The sequence below is a fragment of the Megalops cyprinoides genome, chromosome 13 (genome assembly GCF_013368585.1).
Source record: "Megalops cyprinoides isolate fMegCyp1 chromosome 13, fMegCyp1.pri, whole genome shotgun sequence".
NCBI classification, from domain to species: domain Eukaryota; kingdom Metazoa; phylum Chordata; class Actinopteri; order Elopiformes; family Megalopidae; genus Megalops; species Megalops cyprinoides.
The window spans coordinates 21,311,440-21,337,107 of NC_050595.1; the positions used below are offsets into that span (position 1 = coordinate 21,311,440).

General features: G+C 49.8%; 1 protein-coding gene across 1 annotated transcript; it reads right to left on the minus strand.

Moving 5' to 3' along the window:
• LOC118788017 (leucine-rich repeat-containing protein 28-like) lies at positions 1-25,668 on the minus strand. The gene is made up of 9 exons (XM_036543835.1): positions 25,448-25,668; positions 24,449-24,489; positions 22,577-22,614; positions 21,092-21,229; positions 10,916-11,122; positions 5,502-5,604; positions 4,920-5,095; positions 2,422-2,581; positions 1-585 (listed from the first exon to the last, which is right to left on the minus strand). The coding sequence occupies exons 1-9, from the start codon at positions 25,613-25,615 to the stop codon at positions 516-518; spliced, it is 1,101 nt and encodes a 366-aa protein (XP_036399728.1). The 5' UTR covers positions 25,616-25,668; the 3' UTR covers positions 1-515.

The window sequence follows — 25,668 nt, forward strand, 5'->3', positions numbered from 1 at the left end:
TTAGAGCCATGTATAAAAATCTTGATAACTATCAAAATAAATTCTGAGTGGGATCAAGATGGGGAATCATTTCTGCAAGAGTGATTGATCATATGTAAACTAGATGCACGCTGCAATGAAGGACCAGGGTTAGTCTGAGGAGTCAAATGTAGTGAAATACTGAAAGTGAGCTCATTTTAGTGAGCAGACAATATAGACACTTCATTTTCATTTGTATAGTCTCTGTGCGGCCAATGTAGTCATTCAGTGTAACAACTGCTACTGGGAGCATCTCACAATGTCCTAGAGAGACTGCCGTCCAGGTAACAGGCATTAATTTCAGAGTGACACAGTCAGCTGAGTTGAGACATTAGTTTTGTTTTTGTATTCTTGAGCCCATAGCGTGGCTGCGTCCGCTTCATTCGCTTTCCGAGTGCTGAGAGAATGACTGACCAGTCCGCAAAGGGCCCCTGCTCTCAGGTCAGCGGCAGTGAGGAGGGTTTTCAAGTCCACTGGAGCGGGATCCTGACCTGGGATCAGCTCTGGAGGTCAAACGTCCGCAGGCACTGGCTGGAGCAGCAGTAGGCCACGAAGCTCACTGTGGTCCTGTTCAAAGAAACACAGGGGAGAGAGGAGAGCGACCGTGAGGGATCAGATGCCATAGGAGAGTCTGACCATGAACAACCGCAACACAGCCAAGAGACTGCGAAGGACAACAGTGCAAAGGAGAGAGTGACCATGAAAAACAACAGCACAGACCGTGAGCGAGCAGGATCACAGCAGGCACACAGGAGGCGACAGAAGAGAGCAGGCGCAAGGCCAGCTCCCAGCAGCAGCTGCGGCCACAGCTTCATGTCTTCAGGTGCTGTCTAATCACCACTCTATCTCCGTATCTCATCCCTTTCTCGCTCCCCCGCTCAGACGGGACCGTAAATTACGGCCGTCGGTGATTGCAGCGGTCCGGTCCGGCACTGCCGGGGGCCCCTGCGTCCGCACGCGCCGCCGGGGTGAGCGACGGCAGACGCCGCGAGACGGGGAGCGGCGTCCGAGGACTCGGCGCTAATGAAACGATTAACCTATCCGCTCGGCTCAGGATGACAGGCCCGCGACTCGGCCACATCGGGATGGGAGAGTGTGGATCAGGGCTCCGTTTCTGACTGGACACCCGCGCCGTTTTCCGCACCCGTGCCAGGCCTGCCAACCCGCCGGTGCCCGCCGCCCCGTGGAGAGACACAGACCCACAGCACGGCCAGGATGAGGGTGCATTTAATTAGTCAGCACCGCGGCGACAACCTCCGCCTCTGAAACGACGCGGGCCCCCCGGCCCCTCTCGGAGTGGCCCCCCACACGCCGGCATCGGCGCGGCCCTGGAAGCGGGATGGCAGATGGGGTTGGTAGGGGGGGGGGGGCGGGGGGGGTGTGTATCTGCGTTTTTCTATTAAACTCATCTGCCGCCGTTGGCTGGCTGCCCGAGCGATCGCGGCGGGGGCCCGTCCGCCCGCGCGCAGACGCGCCAAGGAGCTGTGCAAACTCCCAGCGTGACGCCGCCGCGCCCACCTCTGGCGAAAGCCGCTGCTGTCAGAGGACATCAGCGAGAGCCGCCGTCCCTTTCAATTAGACTCCCTCTCCGTGAAACGCCACACAGGAGTGGCATCACCGAGCTCGAGCACAGCAGGGGTGGATACGGGGGGGGGCTGCCCAAAACCTCCACTGGAATATCTATCTACGAGCGCTCATCTCACTGATGCTCTCCTGTCTCAGAGCTGATTAGCTGCTTTTACTTTTCTTCCCAGGTTTCAGCAAACCTGCTTTGGAAATCGGCAGCTGTACATCAAGCTCAACTCATGCGATAGCTTCTGCACTGCCGCAGGTGCACCGAAGCGAGACAAACACAATCCTCCGATACACTTGAATGCAGCCAACGGTTATTCTCACGGTTATAAGTCACACAGTGCACCGCAGTGAAATGGGAGCTCGCTAGAGGACAGCGGTGACACGAGGAATCCCTGGATAGCCTACCCCTTCCCTGAAGGAGAGAAGTCTCCTGTCATCCCCCGCCGAGGTTTCCTGGTCGTCGTTTGCACTCAAGACACACGCCTTGCCAACTGAGCTTCCCCGCTGCCTTTGTAGCTGTGGGCAAGGCGCTTTTAACGCACATCAGGCGCTTTAATGCGGTGCTTTACAAGGCCTCGGATTAACGCACGAGGTGAACCGGAGGACCCGACGGCGTGCGGCACCGACGAGGAAACTAATGAGCTGTCGCTAGGAAAGTTTGCCCGTTCCTTTTTTTTTCCCTGAGTAAACAAAATGTGACACGAGATTAGATTAGGAATGTTTCCTCGTGGCTGGCCGGGGGGGGGGTGGGGGGGGGAGGTGGGTCGGCGACGGCGCTGCTGTTGTTGTGGTTGTTGTTGTTCTCCTCGGGGGGCCTGGGGGAGTTACCTGCGGTGCACCCCCGCCAGCGCCGTCTCCCTCAGGGGAAAGAGCTTGGGGTAGACGATGGTAAACATGGGCTGGCTGCAGCGGTGACAGTGACCCAGGGGACACCGGAGCACATCCAGGAGGCTCTTGGGTAAGGAGATGGGGGGCAGGAAGTTCAGATCTGGAGAAAGACAAAAAAAATAAAAACATTACAAAACGGTCACACCTTCTGCTGTGTCTGCCACATTGTGCAGGATTCACCTTACAGCTTAAATTTATTGACAGGATTGAAATAACACGTGGAGTTTTGTTGAAGCACTGCTGCAACAGTTTTCAGTGTTTTAACTTTTTTTTTCCCATGTGAACTGTCACAGACAACACACCTCTTCTAAACCTGTGCGCACTTCACAGTTTAAATTTCCCGACAGGACTAAAATAAAAGAGTAAGTTTTGTCGAAGCGTTGCTGTGAAAGTTTTCCGTGTTTTTCAGCTTTTTTTTTTCCCACATGTGAACTGTCAGAGACAACACACCTCTCTTCTAAACCTGTACGTGCTCAAAACAGACACAGCTTCCATTCAGAATAGCTTTGCCTCAAACGCTTTGATGGGTAACACCACCTGGAAAGAGACTGTGTGGTTTGGTTTCAGCCAAACGGGGAGAGGGACAGAGAGGACAGGCCTCATGTCTTCAGACTGCGAGAGGACATGGCAGCCTCCGTTTTACTGGAATTTAACGCAGGGCTCCGCCTGTGACTTCACACCTTAGACGGTTAAGTTTGGCCCCGCACAAATGCAACGTGTTCCAGTCCTCATCCTAGTTTAGCACACCGCCGCCCGCTGGGCCAGGCGAACCAGACTATAAAATTACAAGGATTCCTGGTATGTTGTATCAATTAGTTCCAACCTGATTTCTCCAGCGGTACCAAAGAGCTCCCTTGTAATGAAGTCCATATGGCCGCGTTCAACCACAGAGCCTGTCTGTATGCCCGCTGCCACGGCAGCCAGCCGGGGACGTGTGCCACCTGTAAAATCCATCCCAGAACGCAGTGCGGTTTCAAACCCACGGAAGGCTCCGTTTCTGACATCGCTGCTTCCAGTCGGCACGAAACGGAACACCGCGGACGTTAAAAAGGTGGACAGTTAAGAGCAGGCCGCTTAAAATGCGCCCGGCGGGGCGGAGTTAGCCCCCCCCCGGATTCCCGGAGGGAGAATGCGTCACGTCGGGCGGGGCAGGTTGGGGCGGGGCCGCAGCTGTCGGCCTCCTCTGACCTGGATGAGGTCACCTCATTGTTGCGGTGAGACAGACATGTGGTGGGCTTATTTTTTGCTTCCAGAAGACGCCCCACGCGCTGCCAAGCCATCCCTCGCTCTCCCCCAGCAACGCGCATCCTGTAAAACCAGGCCTCCCTCTCTCTGTTCTCCTGCCATTCCCAACATGCAGTAAAGTAAGGTCTGAGCAACTAAACGATATCAGCACTTCGCTCAGAAATGTGTCCAACTTCCTTTTAAAAAAATGGGATGAGATCAAGTAACTAGAGGAACTCAGCATGAATTTCACACGTTTCACAGAAACTACAGATTTGTATGTAAGCTACGGTGGTTTCTGAAAATGAAACCCCAGGGCAAGTGTTTGTTTGGTCGTAGCATGTATTCATACATCTCGCATATCGTGAACACTGACTTGGTACAGACAAAAAATTTCCTTGGAGAACCCTCTCACTGATTTTAGGACACTTTCCTGGAAACCGCAAAATAAACTGAAGCTCCACATACAGAATGTGAAATGAGAGGCGCAAGGCAAACTGTTGAGAATTTCTCAGATCCCTTTGATCTACAGAGCACGCAGTTATATAATTATATTGCTTATCTTTTTGATTTGAATTCTCAGTGGACCACAGCAGGATGCCGAGTGTCTGCTGAGCAGGTGCCTGGCGGCCTCAGTTTGAGGAGACCGAAGCCATGCTGACAGTTCTCTCTCTCTACACTGCCTTCTTACTCGGTACGTTTCTTCTCCAGTGAGTCAGCTCTGAAAGGCTGAGGTGTTACTCGCGTGAGGTTTGCGGTTTGCATCCTTTAAATTTCTTATCTGTTTGGGGGGGTGGGGGGTGGGGGGGGGGGCACATGTAAAGTTCGAGACCGCATGTGGTTTGATAAGCCAAAGATAAGACAGTAATTAGGCCATAATGTGTAGTAGTGAGATAAGTACTCCCCCCAGTTATGTTTGGGCAGCGGGGCTCGGCGAGTCATGACTAATGGTACAGCCTCCCGCTCGCAGCAAATGGCGGACGGCGAGAATGAGGTCATTCAGAGCCCTCCGCCGCACCGTCGTGCTGTTTACGAGGTGAGTCGCGTGGCTCTCAGAGACACTCTTGTTTCCAAGGGGATGTGTTTTAATGGAGAGGGGGCAAAAAAAAATTTTGCGACCTCGGCTGCTTACGCAACGCTTGTTTTGGACATGGGCGACGTGTTTGTGCCGCGTGACGCACTGGTGAGTGGGTAGCGGGAGGCAGGCCCCTCACCTTTGAGCAGTGAGCTGTACATGGCGTGCAGGACCCTCATGGCCAGCTCCTCCAGAGGCACCACTCGCTCCGCCTCCGAGCCAATGGCCTTCACCTCCGCTGGCAGGGGGACCGTCACCTCCTCCAGGGCCACGGAAAGTAGCTTAAAGTCCGACACCTGCGTCGACAGGCCACACCTACGGGAGGAAGGAGTTGGGGGGGGGACAGGCAGATGGACAGGAATGGCACTTTCTGATGGCATATGCATTTCGGAATTTGTAGATGTAACTAACATCAGTGTAAAGTCTATGTAGACATCCTTTTAGGGAATGACGTTGGTATGTATGGCAAACAGCGAAAGCTTTGCTCCAATAGAGAGAGCTGTGCTGTGAGCAGCCAGGTGGCAAAAAAGCATGTAAAGGAAAAAAGGAAAGGAAGAGGATGAGAGAGGAGGAAAGACAGAGGAGGAAGAGGGAGGAGAGAAAGAAGGGAAGGAGAGGGGGAGGAGAGGAGAGACAGGAGAGCAGGAGAGGAGGAGAGAAAGATGAGCAAAGTGGAGAGAGGGAAGAGAAAGCTGGAAAGGACACAGGAAACAGCTCTTACCCACTGCAGCCGATCACCTTGTTGTACAAGTAGGATGGGAGGCCCTTCAGATGAACGTTGTTGTCAACAAAGACAAACTGCAGCTCCCGGGAGCGCCCTAGATCTGACAGAGACATCCCCACCATCAGTCACAGCACCTGACTCTGGGAGGTCCTGCACTGCTCCAGGTCACATTAACCAGGAGCCTGCCACAAGCTGTTCCTCTCCACGGGTTCATTAGTGCACTCTCACTCACAGGCGCCCCGGAACGCGCAGAAACAGCACATCAACGAAAGCACCGAGGACACACGAACAGCCCGGCAAACACAGAGAGAAAGAGCCAAACGGGATCCTGACGAGACACGGACCCGAGAATCCGTCCTGAGTAATTATAGCTGTGGCAATGATCATTCCGAGATGCTCTAATTATGCCCGCGTCCCCGGCCGCATTAAGACGAATCGGCGCGAGCATGCGCGGCGTGTCATTGCAGTGTCTCTGAATGTCACGCCATAAATTGTCTGTTTTTCTTCTTCTTTTTTTCCGCACAGGTATCTCGTTACGCTGAATACCTGGCACGTGGCAGGAAAATGTGCCCCATCCCCCCATCCCCCCGTTTGTTGAGCTTACTTCCCCCCCGTCGCTCAGCAGAAAACGCTCTCCTCGCTGCGGGAAGCGCAGGCTGCCCTTGAAGAAGACTCGGGGCGGGTCTTATTCCACGTTCCCCCGGAAGATGTGGAGATAAGGACGGCTTTGAAGACGCGGGTGCGGGGCCGGGCCGGCGGGGCGGAGGCGAGCGCCGGGGGGTGAGCTGAGAAACGCTTCGTTAGCGCGCCGGGCTCGTTATCACCTGGCCTGCACGTGTCCCCCCATGCCCCCCCGGGGTTTGCCGACCCCTCCCTGCGGGAAGTATCACCGCGTCGTTCCTGCGGGTCCATGCTGGTGACTTCTTCAACTGTGCCTCTTACGCTGTACCCAAAAAGGCAACTCATCTTTGGGTCTGATAAGGCCTATGCATTGCCATGAAGGACAGGGGATGAGGGGTAGTTTGATACTTAAATTACTGGTGTTCCTTCACACATTACATGACATTATTGTCATTTAGCAGATGTTCTTATCCAGAGTGACTTAAGTTAAAATTTTACCCATTTATACAGCTGAATATATACTGAGGCAATTGTGGGTTAAGTACCTTGCCCAAAGGTACAACAGCACTGCCACACTGGGGAATTGAACCAGCAACCTTTTGTTACAAGCCCTGCTCCTTACCAGTACGCCATACTGCTCATACTTGAGGAAAAAAGAGAAACTCTCCATGTGGGTGGGATATACATTTTAGGCTTTTATGAAAGCAATGTCTGCATATAATGTCCTTCCTGTTGTGAACGTTGTGTACCTCCCCCGAGCTGCTCCTGCGAGCAGTGCCACGTGGAGTAAACAGCACCATGTTTACGAGTCTCCCAGGCCGCCGGCCAGCGGCTCGCACACATCTGGCGGCGTCGGTGGGCACTGGTCTGATGCGGAGGGCGGGGGCGTCAGGATCCCCTCCTCCGCTCGCCCCCGGCGGCGCGTCACATCTGGACGGGACGGGTTTTTTACGGCAGAGGGAAGCCGTCCATCTGCGGAGGGCTAGCGCTCGCGCCGCGCCACAAAGGCTCTTTTCATGTGGCTACTTTCAAGCGCGCTGCCGCGTCTGAAACGTTTCCATTCGCCCGACCCCCCCCCCCCCCCCCCCCCCACCCCCCACCCCGTCCCGGATCAAAGCCCCGCTGTGGGAAATGACCAGCAGCTACCGATCCCGAACAAACCCGGGACTCTGCTCCCTGCATCACGGCATTAGCATATGCCCTCCACATGGCTGGCACAGAACAAAACGCGCTCTGTCGTCCACGCTGCTGATTGTTTGAAGCCGGTTCAAAAGAGGCTTCGATGGATTCAGTGTGCGACGTGGAAGCTACCCATTAATGCCCCCCCCCCCCCCCCCCCCCGTCCCAACCCCAACCACTCCCTCCCCCCGCAAAAGGGAAAGAAAAAAAAGGTGCTGGCCAATTCTCCGCCCCACCACCGCAAAGTTTCCACATATTTTACAGGTGCCAGCCTTCTCAAGTCCTTTCAGTTATAGATTGCCGCAATTAAATGTGGGTTTCGGCCTGGAAATTGGGCTATGTAAAAGAGGCTTGTCTCCTGCGTTTTCCATTTCTCAAATAACTATTCAGACGGAGGAGGGGGGGGTTTTAAGAGCCATTCAGAAACAGAAAACCCCACTTAGCTTTAGAGAGGCGGGGGTTCTGCAACGCCAGCGTTGATTCACAGGGAACGGAATGTTTTTGTGGGAACGCTGCAGCACCTGGCCCTCCGCTCGCTCTGGAACCGGGCGAGTGCCAATCAAGCAAGACTTTGTGAGATTGTTTTAAATGTGGGCTGCAATCAACCCACAGCCATGAGCAGATCTGTCTTTACTGCAGGAACAGTTTACAGAGCATCTTCGTGGTCGTATATGGTGTATTACGGGGGCTTAGACGACGTGAACGTTTCAGCTGGAACGTCTACGCTGTCTCGCAAAAGAGAAACATAAAACTAGGAATAGAATGTCCACCCCTCCACCCACCTTCAACATGCAGTGCTTATCCCCATATACCATCATCTCCACACAAAGAAAAGGTTTCATCATGAGACGAACTGTAGGTGTGAACTGTAAATTAACTGTATATGCTCTGTGTATGGGTCTCAACAGGACCCCTGAACAATCTACCAGGTGTTGATCACATGCCAAAATGTTGAACAGATAATCATTTTAAGCCACATTTCAAAAGTTGTTTTTCCCTTCATCATCTTTTGAAATGCACAGAGCTCTTGGGTGTAACGCTGCATGCATCTCAGTCAACAGATCAGATTAACCGAGTCCCTAAGGAATGCCGTGCACATGTGTCAACAAAAGCAAAACAGTAAACATTAACACCTTTTAAGAGAAGTTTAAAAAAAGAAAAACTAAAGCCCCCCCAAGCAGTCAGACCACCTTTGAGCGACTGATAATCTCCACTCTGCAGTCTCGCTGTCTTTGGCTGTGATCCTCCCGGAACAGTTTTGATAAGCTGGATCACAAGACATTCCTAATTACTGTCATTGAGCTGAGGAAATCAGGCACCACTCCAAGCTCATTCTCTCTTTACCTGATGGACTGCTCCAACCAGGTCTCCTGGGGAGGGTCCATCTCGGCCAACAAAAGCAGAACTTTCAATGGGTGTGCCCCAAGGTTCAGTTCTTGGTCCACCATTCTGTCTGTTCCAGATCCCAGAGGAACACTCATATATTGGCTTTCCTTCATGTTTTATGCAGCTATGGCTGATATCTCCTCTAGGGTGACTGTCAGGTAGTTCAAGTTAAACGCTCAGCTCTCAGTCTAAAACAAGCTGTATATTTTTATTATGGCCTCAATATTTCATCGTGCTGACCCCCTGCATGAGGCTGTGACCTATACCTGCCAATTCCTCACATCCATCATCAGAACAACCCACCTGTGTCCTGTCTGACTCATCCAAATATCTGCTATCCGGCTCATCTTCTATTTCCACATCACCCCTGATCTTACCTGCAGTGAATGGCAACCAAATGCAACCCACGACTGTTTTGGGGGGGTAGTGTGGCTTAGCGGTAAGGAGCAGGGTTCCTGTTGTGATTGTAGGTTCATTTTCAAGGCAGGGCACTGCTGTTAACCTATATTACCTTTATTAAATGGGTAACAAAATTGTAGGCACTGCAGATCGCTCTGAATAGAAACATCAACCAAATGTAATGCGGATGTAATGTTTCAAAACACCAAGACACCATTCTCCAAACCAGACTGCTCCTGTGTACCAACAATACACTATTTGGAAGACACGACAGTGAATTACACAGTTTACTTTCTTCAATCTGTGATAACAAAGTATACTGTTCTAATTATAACATGTATTGTAATCATATAATAAACCCATATTATACTACAGCAATTCAGGTCAGCGGGTGCCTTGCTCAAGGGTACATCAGCAGTGGCCCACCCGGGAACTGAACCAGTAATTTTTGGGTGTCAAATCCAGCTCCTTAACCATCACGCCACAACCTCTACAAACCGTAGCACCTCCCTGCACCTCTGTACGTGCCCTGCACACCTCTAGCAAGCGCCATCTGTCTCCTCTGTAGCCCCACAGCTGGTGGCAACTCATTCTCACCTCTGGCCCCTGTGGAAAGAGCTAGCCCTCCACCTTGAGAACAGCAAAGGCACTCATCAGCTTCCCCTGCCTTCTAAAAATCTTTTTAGTGATTAAAAATGACAGCGCTCTGCAGCTGGACCCGCACTTGGTAACGACTGCATTGTATTTCTGTGCTTTGCACCATACTCTGTATTTCAGGGTGCCCCAGGATAAGGCTGCCTGCCAAGTGAATTCACAGAGACTCAAATAAGCGGCACCCTACAGATTACAGCAATTTTGTTTCAAGCCCATGAATACCAACATTACAGGATTATTCTGATCCCATCCCAAAGGCAGATTCTTCTTCATTTCATAATTTGGGGCCACTCGCCGACTCATCAAGACATGCACATATTTTCCTCAAAACCCCAAAGAGAAAGGCTTTTGGAAATATTCGCCAGAAGCCATACGCCTCCTGAAACGGGATCCAGCCAATCAGGCGAGTTTAAGGGCACCTCAAAAGAAAGGCGCTCATCTCACGTCCAGTCATTAGTCATCTGCTGCTTCTGGTATCCTCCTTGCATGTTTTCCAACCGTTTCTTACTTGGGCTGAGTGATGAGTTATTATTTTTTCCACCAGCTCGATCCCCTTATTGTTTTCTCTCTGTCCGTGAGTTACAACCCCCTTCCCTGATTTTCCATCTCGATAGGTAGAGAATTAATTCCAAATGTCTGGCAGGCTTTGATCTTAATTCTCCTTTCAGAAGGCTTCCGTCAATAATATTCAGTCTGACAAAAAAACATCTGTCCTATTGAAACGTCTGTGAGAAACTGAAATAAGAGCCAAGATCTCTCTTCCTCTAAACACCGGGTAAAGATCCTCTTTCTGTCTCTTGGCCCATGGAGGCGTGCGTGCTCGTTTGGAACGGGGGAGGCATCCAAGGCCCGCTGCCCTGCTAGTGAAGGTCAGCGGATGCCCTCTCTCTGAGCTCACCTCGACTCCAGGCACCCTTTAAACCTTGTTCCCCTCACAGAAGTGTCAATCATCCTGGGACACTTGGTGACAGTTGGTCGGTTACCCTGGAGAGAACCCGTGGATTCCCCCACCCCGTAGCCACATACCTGGTGAACCCTTCCCCCTACTTGCCGTATCATTCATCCCAAAACAAGGTTCCTTTTCTCCCTGATTTTTGCAGATTCCCCTACCCTCCCTCCCACCAGGCACCCTCCAGCCCCCATCTCTCCCCCCCCACCATCCCCGCACTCACCCAGGGGCAGTGAGGCCAGGCAGTTGGCGGCCATGGAGAGCTCGTTGAGGCTGTGCAGCTGGCAGAGCTGGCGCGGGAGGCAGCGCAGGCTGTTGCGGTCGGCGGTCAGGCACTGCAGGGACAGGCACTGGTGCAGCCGCTCCGGCAGCGTGCTCAGCAGGTTCATGGACACGTCCAGGGTCTCCAGCTCCTTCAGGTCGCCGATCTCTGCCACACGGACACACACACACACACACACACAGAGTCAACGCAGGCGGGCGGGCGGCCAGAGGCCTCTGGCTCCTCCCTCGCCGGGACACAAAAAGCCAACAGGGGAGCTCTGTCAACATCACCGTTTTACTGCATGGATTTAACGAGTCACTGCTCAATTCAGATCCGCGCCCGAAATGATTTAAGGGGCCCTTGACCTTTCCGCGCCATATGTGGCGTTTAATTCTCATTAACGATATGAGACAATAGAGTGAGAGACTCCCAAGCGGGCGCTAAGCACACAGCTGAACTTCTCCACATTCAGCACGGAGTCTCTCACAGGTCACTAAGGGAACGCACTGGCGAGTCATCCAAACACACAATAGAAAAAAGACAGGCTTTGCAGTGCGCTCAAAGAGGCTCCAGTAATCTCCCAAGGGCTCCTTTGGGTGGCATGCACCAGCAAACCTACGGAGCACTCCTGAGTTACGAACGGGGAAAGGCAGTTCACCAAATAAAACGAGACAAAGCCCACTGAACGCAGAAGCTGATTCAGCAAGATGTCCTCTGGGTCCGTTTCCCCTGAAAGGGTGGTTCCACCTCGAAGTGCTGATAAAGGCATCGCACACGCCTGTGGACGTGAGGTCAGGTGGCTGAGGCACGCCCTGTGCACACAGGCGGGATGATGAACGGCCGGTGTGTCAGCATGTTCGTGTGTTATTTCAGCAGGCAAGGCCCCTCCAGCCCCCAGAGCCCCGGTCTCCAGCTCCTCTCTCTCTCTCTCTCTCTCTCCCCTTAATCGCTGCCTCCACTGAGCCGTGGCGCGGACTCCGTCCAAAAACCTGGACACAGTCAGGGGCGTTTGACGGACACGCGGAGAGATACAGTAAATGCAGGCAGGTGGAGAGAGTTGGGGTGGGGATTACATTACATTGCATTATTGTCATTTAGCAGATGCTCTTATCCAGAGCGACTTACGTAGGTTACAATTTTATCCATTTACACAGCTGGATATATACTGAGGCCATTCTGGGTTAAGTACCTTGCTCAAGGGCACAACAGCAGTGCTCCAATGGAGAATCAAACCAGCAACCTTTCAGTCACAAGTCCTACTCCTTACCACTACGCCACACTGTGCCTATACAAGTTAGTTGCCACACTTGTGAGGATTGGGGTCTTCAAGGTGTGACACTGCAGGCGTCCACTCAAATGTACGGCGGTAACCAACGGGAAGCCGAAGGCCCAGCCCCTGCCGTGGACGGCCTGGGTGTTGTTGACAGGGGAAGCTGTAGAGGCAGAGCGCGAGTGAAACGAGGGTTCTCCCCGACAACGGGGGCGGCGGCCGCGGCGTCTGCCGGAGCGCCGCCTCCGAGGCCCGGCGCCCGATCCCCAGCTCATTAACCGGGCTAACGAGGAACAACATTAACGGGGAGTCGGCGAGATGGAGTGTGCCGGCGGAGGGAGGCGCCGGAGGCGGCGCGGGCTTCGGCGGCGGAGCGGCGCAGTGAACAGCAGGCGCGATCGCTCCTCACTCAGCACGGAGAGAGGCCCTGGGCCACCACATCATCACTCACCCTGCTGCCTCCACTTCCTGCGCGCATATGTGTGTGTGTGTGTGTGTGTGTGTGTGTGTGTGTGTGCGCAGCTGCGCGCGCGCAGTTCTTTTCTCCGTGAAGGCAGCCGAGGTTTTGATGTCAGGGGGAGAAAAGTGCAAATTAGATTTTCTGTCACCTTGATAGCAACCTTCTTGCTATATGAAAGGGTGGAAAGTGAGAGAAAGAGAGAGAGAGAAAGAGAGAAGGGGGGAGGGGGTCAGAACAAAACCAGACAGGTGGCAAAGTGAGGACCAACCCCTGCCTCTTTGTCCAAAGGGAGCAGCCTCTCTGTCGCCCTCTATTGTACAATGTGCTTACAACATTTTTAACCTGACTCCACGCGTGGTTCAAGCTACATTGTCACATTGACCATTATGGAACGTATTTCTAAAAGCGTATGGAATATTCCTAAATCTTTCGAGAGATTATTGCAAACCAGGACAAGCAAAACCGAGCGGTTGTGACTCATAAAGAACCCTGTTCGACCACACGAGTAATTGACTTTGTAGTCCACCTATTGTTCTATAACGTCCTGATGAATTTCTGGTGAACCACAAGTTACAATCCTAAAGGTACTATTCAATTTGAAAGCTGCCATGACCCAATCCCCACCCAAGTGTGGCAACTAACTTGTGGGAATTAATTTTGCAAAGCAATCAATTAATGTAGCAATCAATAATTTACAGCTCCAACAGATTAGCCTTCTACGCCTATCAGTTTCAAATAACCCCAGAGCTCAATAGCTCCCTTCCATCTTGGTTTCTGCATGGCATTATGGAGCAGCTCTGAAACGCCACATCATTCAACCGTCAAACAAACCGAGGGCTTATTCAGCTGGCCTGAAATTGACTCTCTGAAGTCAATTAGCTCTTAAAAAGTACCAGAGTGCTTAGGCCTCATTCCAGACATAAACAATCAATTACGCCTGCTATTATTAAAGGTCAAGGATTGTTTACTTGCTATTTTTAATTCCAAAAGAATTAAAAAATAACGAAAGAAGAGGATGCCTCGCTGCTGTGCTCTGTGCCCTGTGCTCTCACGCAGATAAGGACAGTTATTTGCCCAAGCCCCCGCCACGGTGACAGTGACTCCAATGTGACCCACAGCCAGGAGTCACCGAGACGGCGACTGCAGTGACACCCTCCCCGCCACTCAACTTTAGGAGCCCTCACTTGTTCTTTCTGCCAACGGGAGGAGGCGAAAAAAAAGGAGGGGGAGGGGAGAAAGAGAAAGAGTGTGTGTGTGTGAGAGAGAGAGAGAGAGAGAGAGAGAGAGAGAGAGAGAGAGAGCGAGTACGAACGTCTTTCCAGGAAGCCCTTGGAGGTTTGGGCGCTGAAAGTGGAGGATAATTTGAAGGTCGTTTGAAGAGCGGGGCCGGCTCAGCTGGGGAGCCGGTCCCGCGCTCGAGGGCTGCGAGACAGGCTGGGTCTGCGGCGCTGGCGACGCGGGTGCCGAGACGCCGCCGTGGCACTCCTCATCAATCTCCCCGCGTCCGCCGAGAGCCTACCCTGACCCACATAGCAGCCAGCAGGGCCCGCGCAGCTACCCACAATCCCCTCTGCCCCTTCCGTTATTGATATTGCCGCGCCACCCGCCCCGGCGCTTGCACGCGGCGGAGGGCCCCGCAGAGGTCAGAGCGACGGCGCTGACGTTTAGCCCTTGCCGGCTTTGACACAAACCCTCTGCGAACGGATAAGCACAGTGGTGGGGCAGCATGTCACCGGAAGACAAGCCTTTGCTCCCTTGCGGTTGGTGCCCAGACAGACACGAGCGCCTTAACAACTGCCTCCCAGATGAGTGCAGAATCCCAAATCTCTATTTTTAAATCTAAATTCCAGACTCTACTTTTTCTCTGCTCCATCCTTTCATACCATTTCTGCATAAATGCTGCTGCTTCTGGCACATTCCTGAAACGTTCTACTTACACCATGTTGCTGAATACATGTTTGCATTCTTATATCTTTGTGCTAGTGCCTTGAGATGCTTACAGTGCTATGTAAGTTAAAAACAATAATTTATTAATGCCCTGATCGAAAAGATGATTTCCATGTTCATTTTGGCTGCTGTATAACTTTAATAATAACTGAACAGGTCAGTTCCACGTTAACATTAGGTGCTCTCTCTGATCCTCATTCGAGCGGGTGTCCACGTTTAACCCCTCTCCCGGCTGCCGTTAAATAAACCGAGCGTGGCCCCGGAGCCGCGGCTGGAGAAAGCGGCGCGGCCGGAGGATAATGGCCCTTTCTAAGCGGGAGAATTCCAGCACATTTCCACAGCTCGGCAAAAACAAACAGGCGCGACCTGCCTTCCCTCGCACCGTGTTGACGCTGAACTTTACCGAGGCTTTGGTACAATAAACTGTGAATTCCTGCCGGGCTGAGTGAGGGCTGGAGCGTCTCGCACATTCCCCTGCGGTTAGCGCAGAAACGACAGAAATCCGCCCGCGAGGGCACAGTGTTCCCGGGCCTCCCAGTGTCCCACGCAGCAAACCCCCCCCCCGCGAGGAGCACCACGGTCCGAAGACCGCCGCGGTCTCCCACATCTGTTCCGAGACTCCGGGAAGCAGCGGCGTGCCTGCCGGATGCTTCCGGAACAGGCCAGATGTGCACTGAGAACCTTGCCGAGCTGGCGGATGGACGGACACCTCCTGAGCCCGAGCAAGAGTTTTCTTGTTAACAAAGTTTTCCGACAACCGTCCCCAGCTCACCGACAATGTTAAAACGGTTATTACAAGAAATTTACATACCGTACGCGAACAAAACACAGTTATTGCTTTATTACTCCATTGTCTGCGCAAACGCAGACAATATTGCCTGGAAAGCTTGGGCTAATCTCGGATTTTAACGGTGAATTGGAGTGAGACAAAGCCAGGGGGCTTTAGCTCCGAGTCCATTTGTCTTCCACTTACTCGGTGCAGCCGAGCTCTGCTTTTGGAAGACGTACCGCACTGTGAGCGATCTAAGAGCTTGCGTGAAAGCTGAGAACAATCAAAATCCGAAATGTAAAACTGAGAGGTTGGAATGAAACGATGTTCCGCCAGTCAAGCTCAACAGCTAATCTTATCTTATTGTGCTATTGGACTGATTTACTTGTTTTGGCGCTAGGGCCCTTGGCTAAAGTGTTTCTTTGTTTTTATTGTGTTTGTCTTCAGAATTGCAGGGCCAGAAAATATGGGGAAAATTGCTGTGACCTGCAAAACTGCAGAGAATATTTTCCAGCCATTTTTTTTAAAGGAAACTTTCCTGCACCACCAAGAAGGACACTTTACAGTTATAACACCTTGTGACTGGATTAAATTCCTTTCCCTTTACTGTTTAAGAGGACTGCATCATGGCTTATATCATGAAAAGCAAAAAGGCAACAACACTGACAGAAAAAGAATAATGTAATACAGTAAAACACAAAACATTCACATGTAGCACAACTGGAAGAATTAAAGGAACAAGTTTACACAGTCAAAGCACTGCCACTGTAACTGAAATATAACGCACCATACACATGAAAAGGCTTTATCTGCGGTGTAGCCTGTGTAAAAGACATTGGTATATGAGCTACAAGTCACAGCAAGACACCTTTGTTTAAGTCATAAACCACTTATGCCATTCTTCAAGCAATACTATGCTTCAGCTCCTACAAATGAAGCCTTTAGCTCGTGATATACAATGGTGAGAAGGAGATAACCAAAGAACAGAGCACTGGAAAAGAGATGAAACAGGACGTCGCATCCCAAAGATTTAGAAATGTTTCTCCTTTAAAACCACCAATCAGCACTGCTAGATTTATTTTTTTGTTCTATGTTTAATCCATTTCTTTTGTGGGAAAAGTTACATTTTGGCTGTGAAACTTGATTATGGAGGCATACATATTTTAACAAGGTCCTCGAAGCCTAAACCAATATGACAAATTATATTAACAGTGAGAACTGCCTACACAAGTGCCAATGGATTATTATTATTATTACTCATATGTGAATAATGGTACGATACCGGGGTGAAGTGGGGAAATGCCTAGTGCCTAGTTTTGATCACTTCAGACTTGAAGGTTGGGGGTTCAAATCCCACAATGCAACACTGTGCAGAAATGTTTTGGATAAAGTTTATGGTGCAAGCAACCCTGGAAGTGCGTGCCCATGGCACAGATAAGCGACTGAATGTCCACAAAAGAGCTACAAGGCTTCAACAACTTACTAATCGGTTTATGTGGCTTGTAATGTCTCGGGAGCAATTTTACGAGAAACACTGACTGTTTCTAGATAAATGGTTATGGCGGGTGGGACGGAGGAAGACAGGCTGTGCAGCTGGTGGAGTGCAAATGTTTGTGGTTAAACTCACACAGGAACTGGCTCCATGTGTGTCAACAAAACTGAAATGCTAACCTGTGGTACGAAAAACCACCATGAGTGGCCAACATATGACTTATTTACCTTGCTTAAATAAGTGACTGTGTGAACAAACGCCTCGCTGGGGGTTAGAGAGTGGGCCACAATGCCGACGAGATGCCTTCTCAGTTTTTTTTGTTATGTTACGAGTGAGACGTGCACATTTTATGGGCGGTGATGATTCAAAAGGGAAATGTGCTCTCAATATGTTCCAATGTTTCACATTCATTCATAAATAAAAAACATCAGGCATAACAATTACTCATAGGTACTGTGATATGTCATTGTTATGGGGCCACTCTTACCATGAGAATGTCCAACGCACATGTTTTAAGACCTGTTTGCAAAGAAAAGCAGGGGCATTATTACATTTCATTAAAAAAAAAAATGAAGTCTGGAAAAAAAAAATATTCTAGTACTGCATGCAATGTCAGGACCACAAACAGACATTGAAACAAAAGGCATCATGGGAAAAAGGCTAAAACGCATACAGCAGAAAGAGCTGGACAAGGCTTCAAAGCTTCAAATGATGCTCCAAGATCAAATAATTAAAAATAAAACCTGCTGGACACCAAATAAAATTCTTGCAGATTTAAAAGCCAGACCAATAAAGAGAAGAAAACAGTGCAACAGAAGGGTTATTCATCCAACGGGATCTCTCTCTCAGAGGACTGAGGCAAACCCCACGGGGCTGTCTGGAATCGGCTTCTGAATACCGAGAAAAGGGCGCTCATTTCTGAATGTGCCGGGCAGAGGTGTCAAAACGCGGCCTGCGCCTCCTTAAGAGCTTTGTGTGGAAAGAGCTGGGGGCAGTAAAACCACAGGCCTGTATGAACAGATGGCCTTGGGAGCCAGGATGTACGCTGTGGTTCCACAATAACTCAGTAGGCAAGGCGATTGCCTTGAGTATAGGCCGAGCCGTACGGCCCAGGTTTGAAACCAGCCGACAGGGAGCCTAACGGCGGTGGAGCGAATAGGCTTTGTTCCACCGGAGACAGGAGTGGGGAGACCGGCCGGGCTTTCCCCTTCACACCACTCTAATCTGCAAGTTACTTGCGCGATGATTCAGAGCGCCTGTCCTCCAATGAGCCACCGCTTCACTGCGGTGCACGGTGTGACCCGCAGTGTGAAAAGCAGCCGTTGCAAGCATGCGAGTGTATCGTAGGATTCCTTTTTTTCTTCTTTCCAGTGCTCCTGCACGAGAGCTGCGGTCGTTGCAGTGAGGCGAGCCTACTGCACTACCATACATGCATGTGATAATTCACTGAAATATAACTGTATGCTTTTATCTTCGGTTGCGTAGTAACATTTGAATGTTGTTTCCCAAACAGCATGTTGCTTTGCATAGTTTAGAATTCTGAGAGACAGGGAAAGAGGAAATATCACCCCTAACCACAGCCACAAAAGGTGTTGCTGGCCACAAGCAGGCAACGGCAACCAGCACTGCCACATTCAGCAACATGGGTTATGCCCTAAACCCTCTATGGTCAGTAAAACGTTACACCCCTATCCGTGTGGCTGATGACACAAGGATTATAAAAAAAATAACATCTGCAATACTCTGCCAATATTACAGCTCAAGCCAAGGTTGATATATGTGAGGCAGGAGAACTCACGTCCTCAGCATGGATAATATGAGCTCTCAGGTCAGTCTCGCTCTCTCTGGACGCATTAAGGTGTAGGTGACCGCTGCAGTGAAGGCATTTCAGTTCAATTTCAGCAGGCATACCTGACCCCAGATCAGTTTACGCAGCGTCAGGGGTCAAGAGTCGCCTCCCCCTCGCCTTGGCCTAACATGGCAGGTGTTACTGCAGCAGGCGGGGAGGTGCTTGTGCATTTCAGCTGCAGTTAGTGTAAACGTGGCGTTTAGCAGAGATTAACTACATTGGGCTTCTGTAAACACCCTGTTATGGTTCCCTCATAAGCTCCAGACTCAGTACTGATATACTTTTTTCGCCCATTTCAGACACAATGCTGCTGGCCGAGGTGTGGCTTAGCCCGGTTTTCCACTGCATTCCTCCAGCCAACCATGAAACTACACCCATACCCTGTGCTGGCCAGTTAATAGGCAAAAAAGGCACAGGCGTTAGCAAGCACAGCAATTAAATTGCATTAGGCAGCTGTCTGAAACAAAGAAATGTGACTGTCATGTCAAATATCAAAACAGTATGTCAGAATTGCTAGTCAGTGCTACAACTGCACAGTCATCATCACCCAGATCAATGATGTTGCTGTGCACTTAACCATTCCCAGGTCAGCGCTATTACTGTACTCATCTCCCAGGTGAGTGCTGTAACCGCAATCATCTGCACACAGATCAGTTATGTTACTGCGCGCTCATCAGCTCCCAGGTCCCAGGTCAGCGCTATAATGGGTTACCTATCGGCTCCCAGGTCAGCGCTGAGCAGCGTGTCGTTTCTCATAACCCTGCAGCTCTGCTGGAGCCGCGGTAATCCTCCCTGTGCGAAGAGGTCAAAGGTCACGTCCCCAGGAGGGTCAAAACACCCGCACTACTGCTCAGACACAAGCGGTGGGAGGGTCTCAGATGCAGGTCAGCATGTGCATCTCCCTGCAACAGCAGCCCTCTCACTCACTCCATCTCTCTCTGTCTCTGTCTCTCTCTCTCTCTCTCTCTCTCTCCAGGGAATCATACTACGCAGATGACTCATAACTCCCAGCACGCCCTCCCCCAGCCTGACCTCTCAGAAACACAGCGCAGCTCTCGCCCTGGAATGCAAACCGCTTCTAATACTCAACAGGGTTTTTTTTGTTTTAAAAAAAGATAATAAGAGCAGTTGGGATGTAAAAACAAAGGTCTCCGGGGGTAAGCGAGCGGAGCAGGTTGGATAGGGTTACGCCGGCGCGAAGGATGCCAGGTGGGCGCAGATGTGTGCCTCGGCTCTATTCGCCCCCTGTCCCGTGGGGGCCCGCTGCAAAAACACCTCCGCTCCGCCTGGACGCCTGCCTGACATACCAGACCCTCTTCGTTAGAGCGTATTTTTAAACGGCCCGTTACTAAATTAGGAAACCAGAGCGCGCGCCGCGCCGCTCCGCTTGCCAACAGGAGAAGGGCCTGCTCAGGATTCATTTGCAGAGGGCTGGTGCCAGGCCAGTTGGGATCGTTAAGAGCCCCTTGGGCTCAGAAATAGTCGAGCGACGGGGACGGGGGCCAAACTTGGCCCTGGAGTCCCGGCCAAAACCCCCGAGAGAGAAACAAACAAACAAACAGCTTTTTTAATGCGCTGCCAGAGTCAACAGGAAGAAGCCACCCTCAAGAGCTATAATTAAGCTCCCTTGGACAGCCCTGCAAACAAGGTGTGCGCTGCCCAAGTTTAAACCTGGCCGTGGCGGTGCCCGGCCGGTGCCCGGGCGCTTTAAATAGACGCCTATGGTCGACCCCGCAGTGAATAATTCCTTTCAGCGAACGCGCAGACGCAGTTTTTCTGTTTGTTTGTGTGTTTGGGGCCGGGGAACACGCAAGCTTTTTCGGGCATCTCCACAGGAGGCATCAATGCTGCAGCCTGTCCTGTGCGGTGTGCCCGGCACGTCTGCGGCCAGACCCAGCGTGAAGGACAGGGGGAGCAGACAGACCTCACACTGCGCACGGGACGCTGGAAACTAGGGGTGCCGCAGTTCCGCCGTACGGAACTCATCCACTCATCAAGTTCCATTCTTTACCATGAACAATTCAACAGATGTGCGACGCTTTCAGCAATCTAATACGGATTCAATTGCAGCATCCTTCACTACATACTTAGATCCTATTAGCTTTTTTTAATTTTTAAAATCTTTTTTCAGTAAACATGCATTTCAGTTGCGCTGATGATGTTTACATTAGTTGTTCACTGAATTCTGACCCAATTAAAATGCTTCAAGTCATCCTGAATCAGTCTCAGCTGAAAGGTGTCCTTCCCCATTCTGTAAGTGCAGCTCACCTGTGGAGATACAAATCTTTCCTAAATTGCATATAAGGTCACGCACCCCACAGGAGGGTTTCTTGCTGGCACAACGTACCTGGGGGGAGAAACTTCAGCTGGTTATTGGCCAGGCTGAGGTGTCGCAGGGACCTCAGTCGGCCAATCTCTGGGCAGATGACCTGCAGGGCGTTGTCACTCAGGTCGAGGGACTGCAGCTTGGCCAGGTTTCCGATGGCTGGGGAATGGATCGAGAGCATAGCAGTTGTCAATAGCAACGGCTTTCCGTGTTCCACCGTTCCGAGCTTTCCCACTGTTCTCATTGCTACAGAAGGTGCTAATGATGATGGTGGTGTATGACATGTTTACAGCCTGAGAGGTTTCTCCAGTGAGTACTTTCTCAGGTGGGTTGCATCACCGGTCTCCCACGGTATCAAAGTGTTAAAGTAGGCTGCCAACAGGGATAAATGGCTTTTTTTTTTTGGCAACACTCAAATGTACCTGACATAGACCAGGATAGCTTGGGGGCCTTAAAAAAAGCAAACTTTAACCTTTTCTTTTTAACTATAGCTAACCACTTAAATGTTCCTATTGGTGACATCAGCTTAACTGTCTCTCACCTCACCCCCTCACTTCTGGTTCCACATTGTACATTACAAAACCAATAATGCAATAATGACTAAGAAGGTATGTTTTTCCCACATGCTGCATGTCTTCTAATCATAAACGTACATCAGTTAGCCAGGCAGCTAGATAGTTATCTAAAGTTTATTTGATAACTACATATTCATTTTATTTACTTCAAAAGGGACATTGTCGAACACGACAATGAACAACTTGATAGCTAACTAAATACGTGTTGTAAGAAAACTAGCACATTAATTTTGCAGCAAGATTTGATTGTTTTTCTTCTGTACACGCTAGACTACTTCTGCCATGCGCCTTAGGTCATTTTCACCTCCACAGCGCTGGTGTTGTGGTTATCTCTCAGATCGCTGCGCTCGCCACTGCTTCGACACTGTCTGAAAGCCTACGAGCGCAGACATAGTGTAATCTCCTGATAGACATCGCAGCCTCCCCCCCCCCGGTCCATCTGACCCTTCCTGTGCACGCCACTCAACAGATCTGAGCTCTCCCTGCCAGATGAACGGTCTGCAGGCTGACCTTAGAGCGCGCCACTAGACTGCAAGGCGAGCCCGCGCCGGACTCGATTTTCAGAACTCACTCAACGGGTTCTACATGACGAGAGCTGGCACCGACAAGCAAGCCGTTCTGTCGTACCGCTTCAGTCCGGCGTGATTGGCTACTTACACCAGAGCCGTTTTGGAGGTGACTTTGATTCTGACATTGCTGTGAGCAAACGCTGGCCCTCGATCCTAAGTATCCATCAAGTACAGCCGTTACCTTCATCTTCCTGTGTTAATTAATTGACACAGGATTGAAAGAAGCCAACCAGGCAGTTGTTTGATGAGGGAACACAACCTAAGTTCTAAGGTTCTGAGGTTATTTACCTAATGCTATAAATCAAGTTAACAGGTGCAACGGACGTTAGAAATTCAGGAACGCAAAATCAAGGTGAAGTTACCTTCAGGAACAATGACGATGTTATTTGAATGCAGATACCTTAAAGAAAAAAGAAAGCAAATTTGTCATTAAACCTCATTGAGTAAAAGGCAGAAATAAAGCATTGTACATTTGGAGAGTATCTTAATGACCAAATGTAAAGCCTCCTCATGATTCATCTAAAGACCCCTTTATCTTTTTGTATGTACTTTATGACTACTGAAATAAAAACACAAGGACTGCCAGACAATGTGTTCACACAATGGTATACCCACAAAAGGAAAAGACTTGCACAGTTACGGTACTATGTACTAAATCACCAATAGTACCCTCTTAAGACTGTGGCAGTGAGAATTCATCCCTCAGGACAAAGCAATGGTGAGCTCTCTTTCTAGGTCCACACAGAGTCACGGGCTACACAAGCGATAAATGTTATGTCTGATTCTTTAGTGACACCTACTGGCCCTCTGTGAACCTGCATAAGTCCTACCCCGCTGCACTCCATTTTCCAGTTGGATAATGCTGCCCAATAAAGTGCAGTCATGCCTACAATGTCTCTGATTATTTGTTGTGAATCTGCAAAAATTAAATGGAGCGTATCTTAAAGAACATTAAACAGCCAAATACTAAGCCACAACGTCACTGATGCTTCCATGATATTAAAGGTTAAAGCATCTCCCCTCATAATCCACATGACAACATTTTCATTTATGTGTTGGTTTAGCAGATAATTAGATAAAAAGGAAGTAATTTGGTTCAATGTTTCATTAAACTGGTTAAATGCTTCCTCGCCGTTATACCCTTGAGAAAAGTATAACCTGCCTTTCTTCAGTAAATAACGTGCTATACAAACATAAGTGTCAAATGTAAGCTACTTAGGTTGGACATTAGGTCAAGGACAACCAAAAAAAAAAAAAAGAATTGTCGCTTTTTGAATTATCGGCAGAAATTTTCACTAAAACAAAATAAGGTAACACACGACCACAGCAATATTGAAGGTATTTGTTGTATTAAGACTTGTACAATTCAATCTCTGATAGTGCCTTAGACAGCGCTTTCGTTCATAGTAATTCACCGAAATGAATATCGACCGTCCTTGTGTTGTCTGGACTGGACTTCTATTAAGCCTCAGACAGGGCCATCTCTGACACAGCAAACAAAAAGACTTTGGGTGCTTCCAGGTGGAGAAATATACGCGACCGTGGATACTGCCAAATGACGAAGGACAGAAATTCCTCTAACTAGATTTCCACTTCACCGAAGCAAACTAGTATTAAATGTCCCATTGGGGAAAATGATGGCTTTTTTTTTCAGAGGGAGATAAATATATGGCAGTCTGTATCATCTTCACCCCTCCTGGCCAATGGACTATATCCAATAAAAGCCCAGCTCCACCATGGACTTTAATGGAGCAATAAGTGGTGGAATTGCTTGCACACCACTAAGCGCCCTTCACTGACCCCGCCCTCCTGGGAGCTTTTTATGAGCTGTGCAACCTGGCTGAACAGAAAGACGTTTTATTGGGATTATTCACTGCAGTAATTATTACAGTAATGTGGGCAGCACACCTGGGTGCTGTGCCGTGACAATGCCCTATGGGGGGATGACATTAGAGCTGGGCTAGGGAGACAGACTGACTTTGTATGCTACAGCACGTGTGTGAGTGAGTGTGTGTGTGTGTGCGCGTGCAAGCAGGTGTCAGCATGTGTGCCTGTCTCTGAGTCTGTCTATGTGTCGGTCTATATGTCTTTGTGCGAGACAGGAATGACCAAAAGTAAGAATCTTGGGGAATGCTGCTCACAAAATGAGGCATGCGACACTACATTTATTCAGCCTTGAATCTCAATCAGTGCATAATTCCAAAAAAGAAACAAGAGGTGGTCTGTGTACTCACAGCTCGATAAGGTTCGGGAGCTTCTGGGCTAGGTTTTCTGGCTGTTTAACAGAAGACACACAAAGCACATAAATGTCACACCTCACATGTGGAATAAATAACTAACAGCAAACACTGTGGAAAAAGACAGCAAAACGTCACAATGCATGTTTGGAAATGGCACTTAAATCTGTGGTGTTAAATGTTACTGTATTCACTCATAGCAAACCACTTATTTCCTGATTGATTACTGTACTGTATGTGCAATTAACAGTCACTCCTTTTGCCTGCACTGAGGAAAGTGAACCTGCCAAAACACTGTTTTGAAGAAGTTCAGCCAATGTAAAAAATTCCTCTCGCAAACCCAGGACTGAATCCCATTACAATGTCTTTCAAGCAGCGCATGCATAATTTACCAAATACGGACATAATATGGCAACTGCAATGTTTTCACAGTGGAAAGGTACAATGGGCTCTTTTTTCCCCGTTAAACTTGTAAACCACTCTGGTGATGCTGCAGGTTATGTTTTATCGCCATGGTGCAGAAGGACATCTGTAGCCAATTACAGACAGGGCTGCTATGCAGGCTGCTTCTCTGTGCCCAGTTCTCTCAGTTTGAAATACAACCTTTACATAGCTGATTGCACCTTTCAGGGTACACCGGTAAAGCAGTGAGATAACTGGCTGCCTACTAAAGAGGTTCTCAAACGTGGGCATGGACTCCGTTCTTAGGTTGGACGGAGCAGTCAAGTACATAAGTAGCTGAGTTTTCTTCCACCAGGCAACGTTACAAGAACTTTTCATAGAGGGGGTTGATACTATTGTCCTTCTTATTCATTTTACTTAAGTTAACATTAGCCAGGGTGACTTCCACAGCATACATCTTAGATATTATATAAAATACACTTGGATTTTTACAGAGAAAATGTAGGTCTAGGACTTTGGCCTTCAAACGCAGTCTTGGGGATGACAGCTCTTGTCCCAGACTAGGGTGTATCTAACAAGGTAAGCGACTCCTACCAAGGTAGTCAGAGAGTTCCGCTTCATGTATAGCCTCTCCAGGAACTGCAGGCCCTCATCTTTCAGGAGCTCCACGGGGAAGATGTTAAGGTTCCTGTAGTTGAGGAACAGGTTCTTGTGTCGCTCCTGTTTGGCAGTACATATCGTCTCCTGGAGTTCCGAGGCCATAATCGCCCCCCGGTCCCTGGCCTTACGGCAATGCCCTTGTCACATCATTTTTT

Bases quoted from the DNA above. Each gene is read 5' to 3' on its own strand.
- LOC118788017 (XM_036543835.1), bottom strand. From the start codon at position 25,615: ATGGCCTCGGAACTCCAGGAGACGATATGTACTGCCAAACAGGAGCGA. The intron at 22,615-24,448 runs GTGAGTACACAG...TTTTTCTTTAAG, and splicing joins CTCCCGAACCTTATCGAGCT to GTATCTGCATTCAAATAACA. The intron at 21,230-22,576 runs GTAACTTCACCT...TCCATTCCCCAG, and splicing joins CATCGTCATTGTTCCTGAAG to CCATCGGAAACCTGGCCAAG.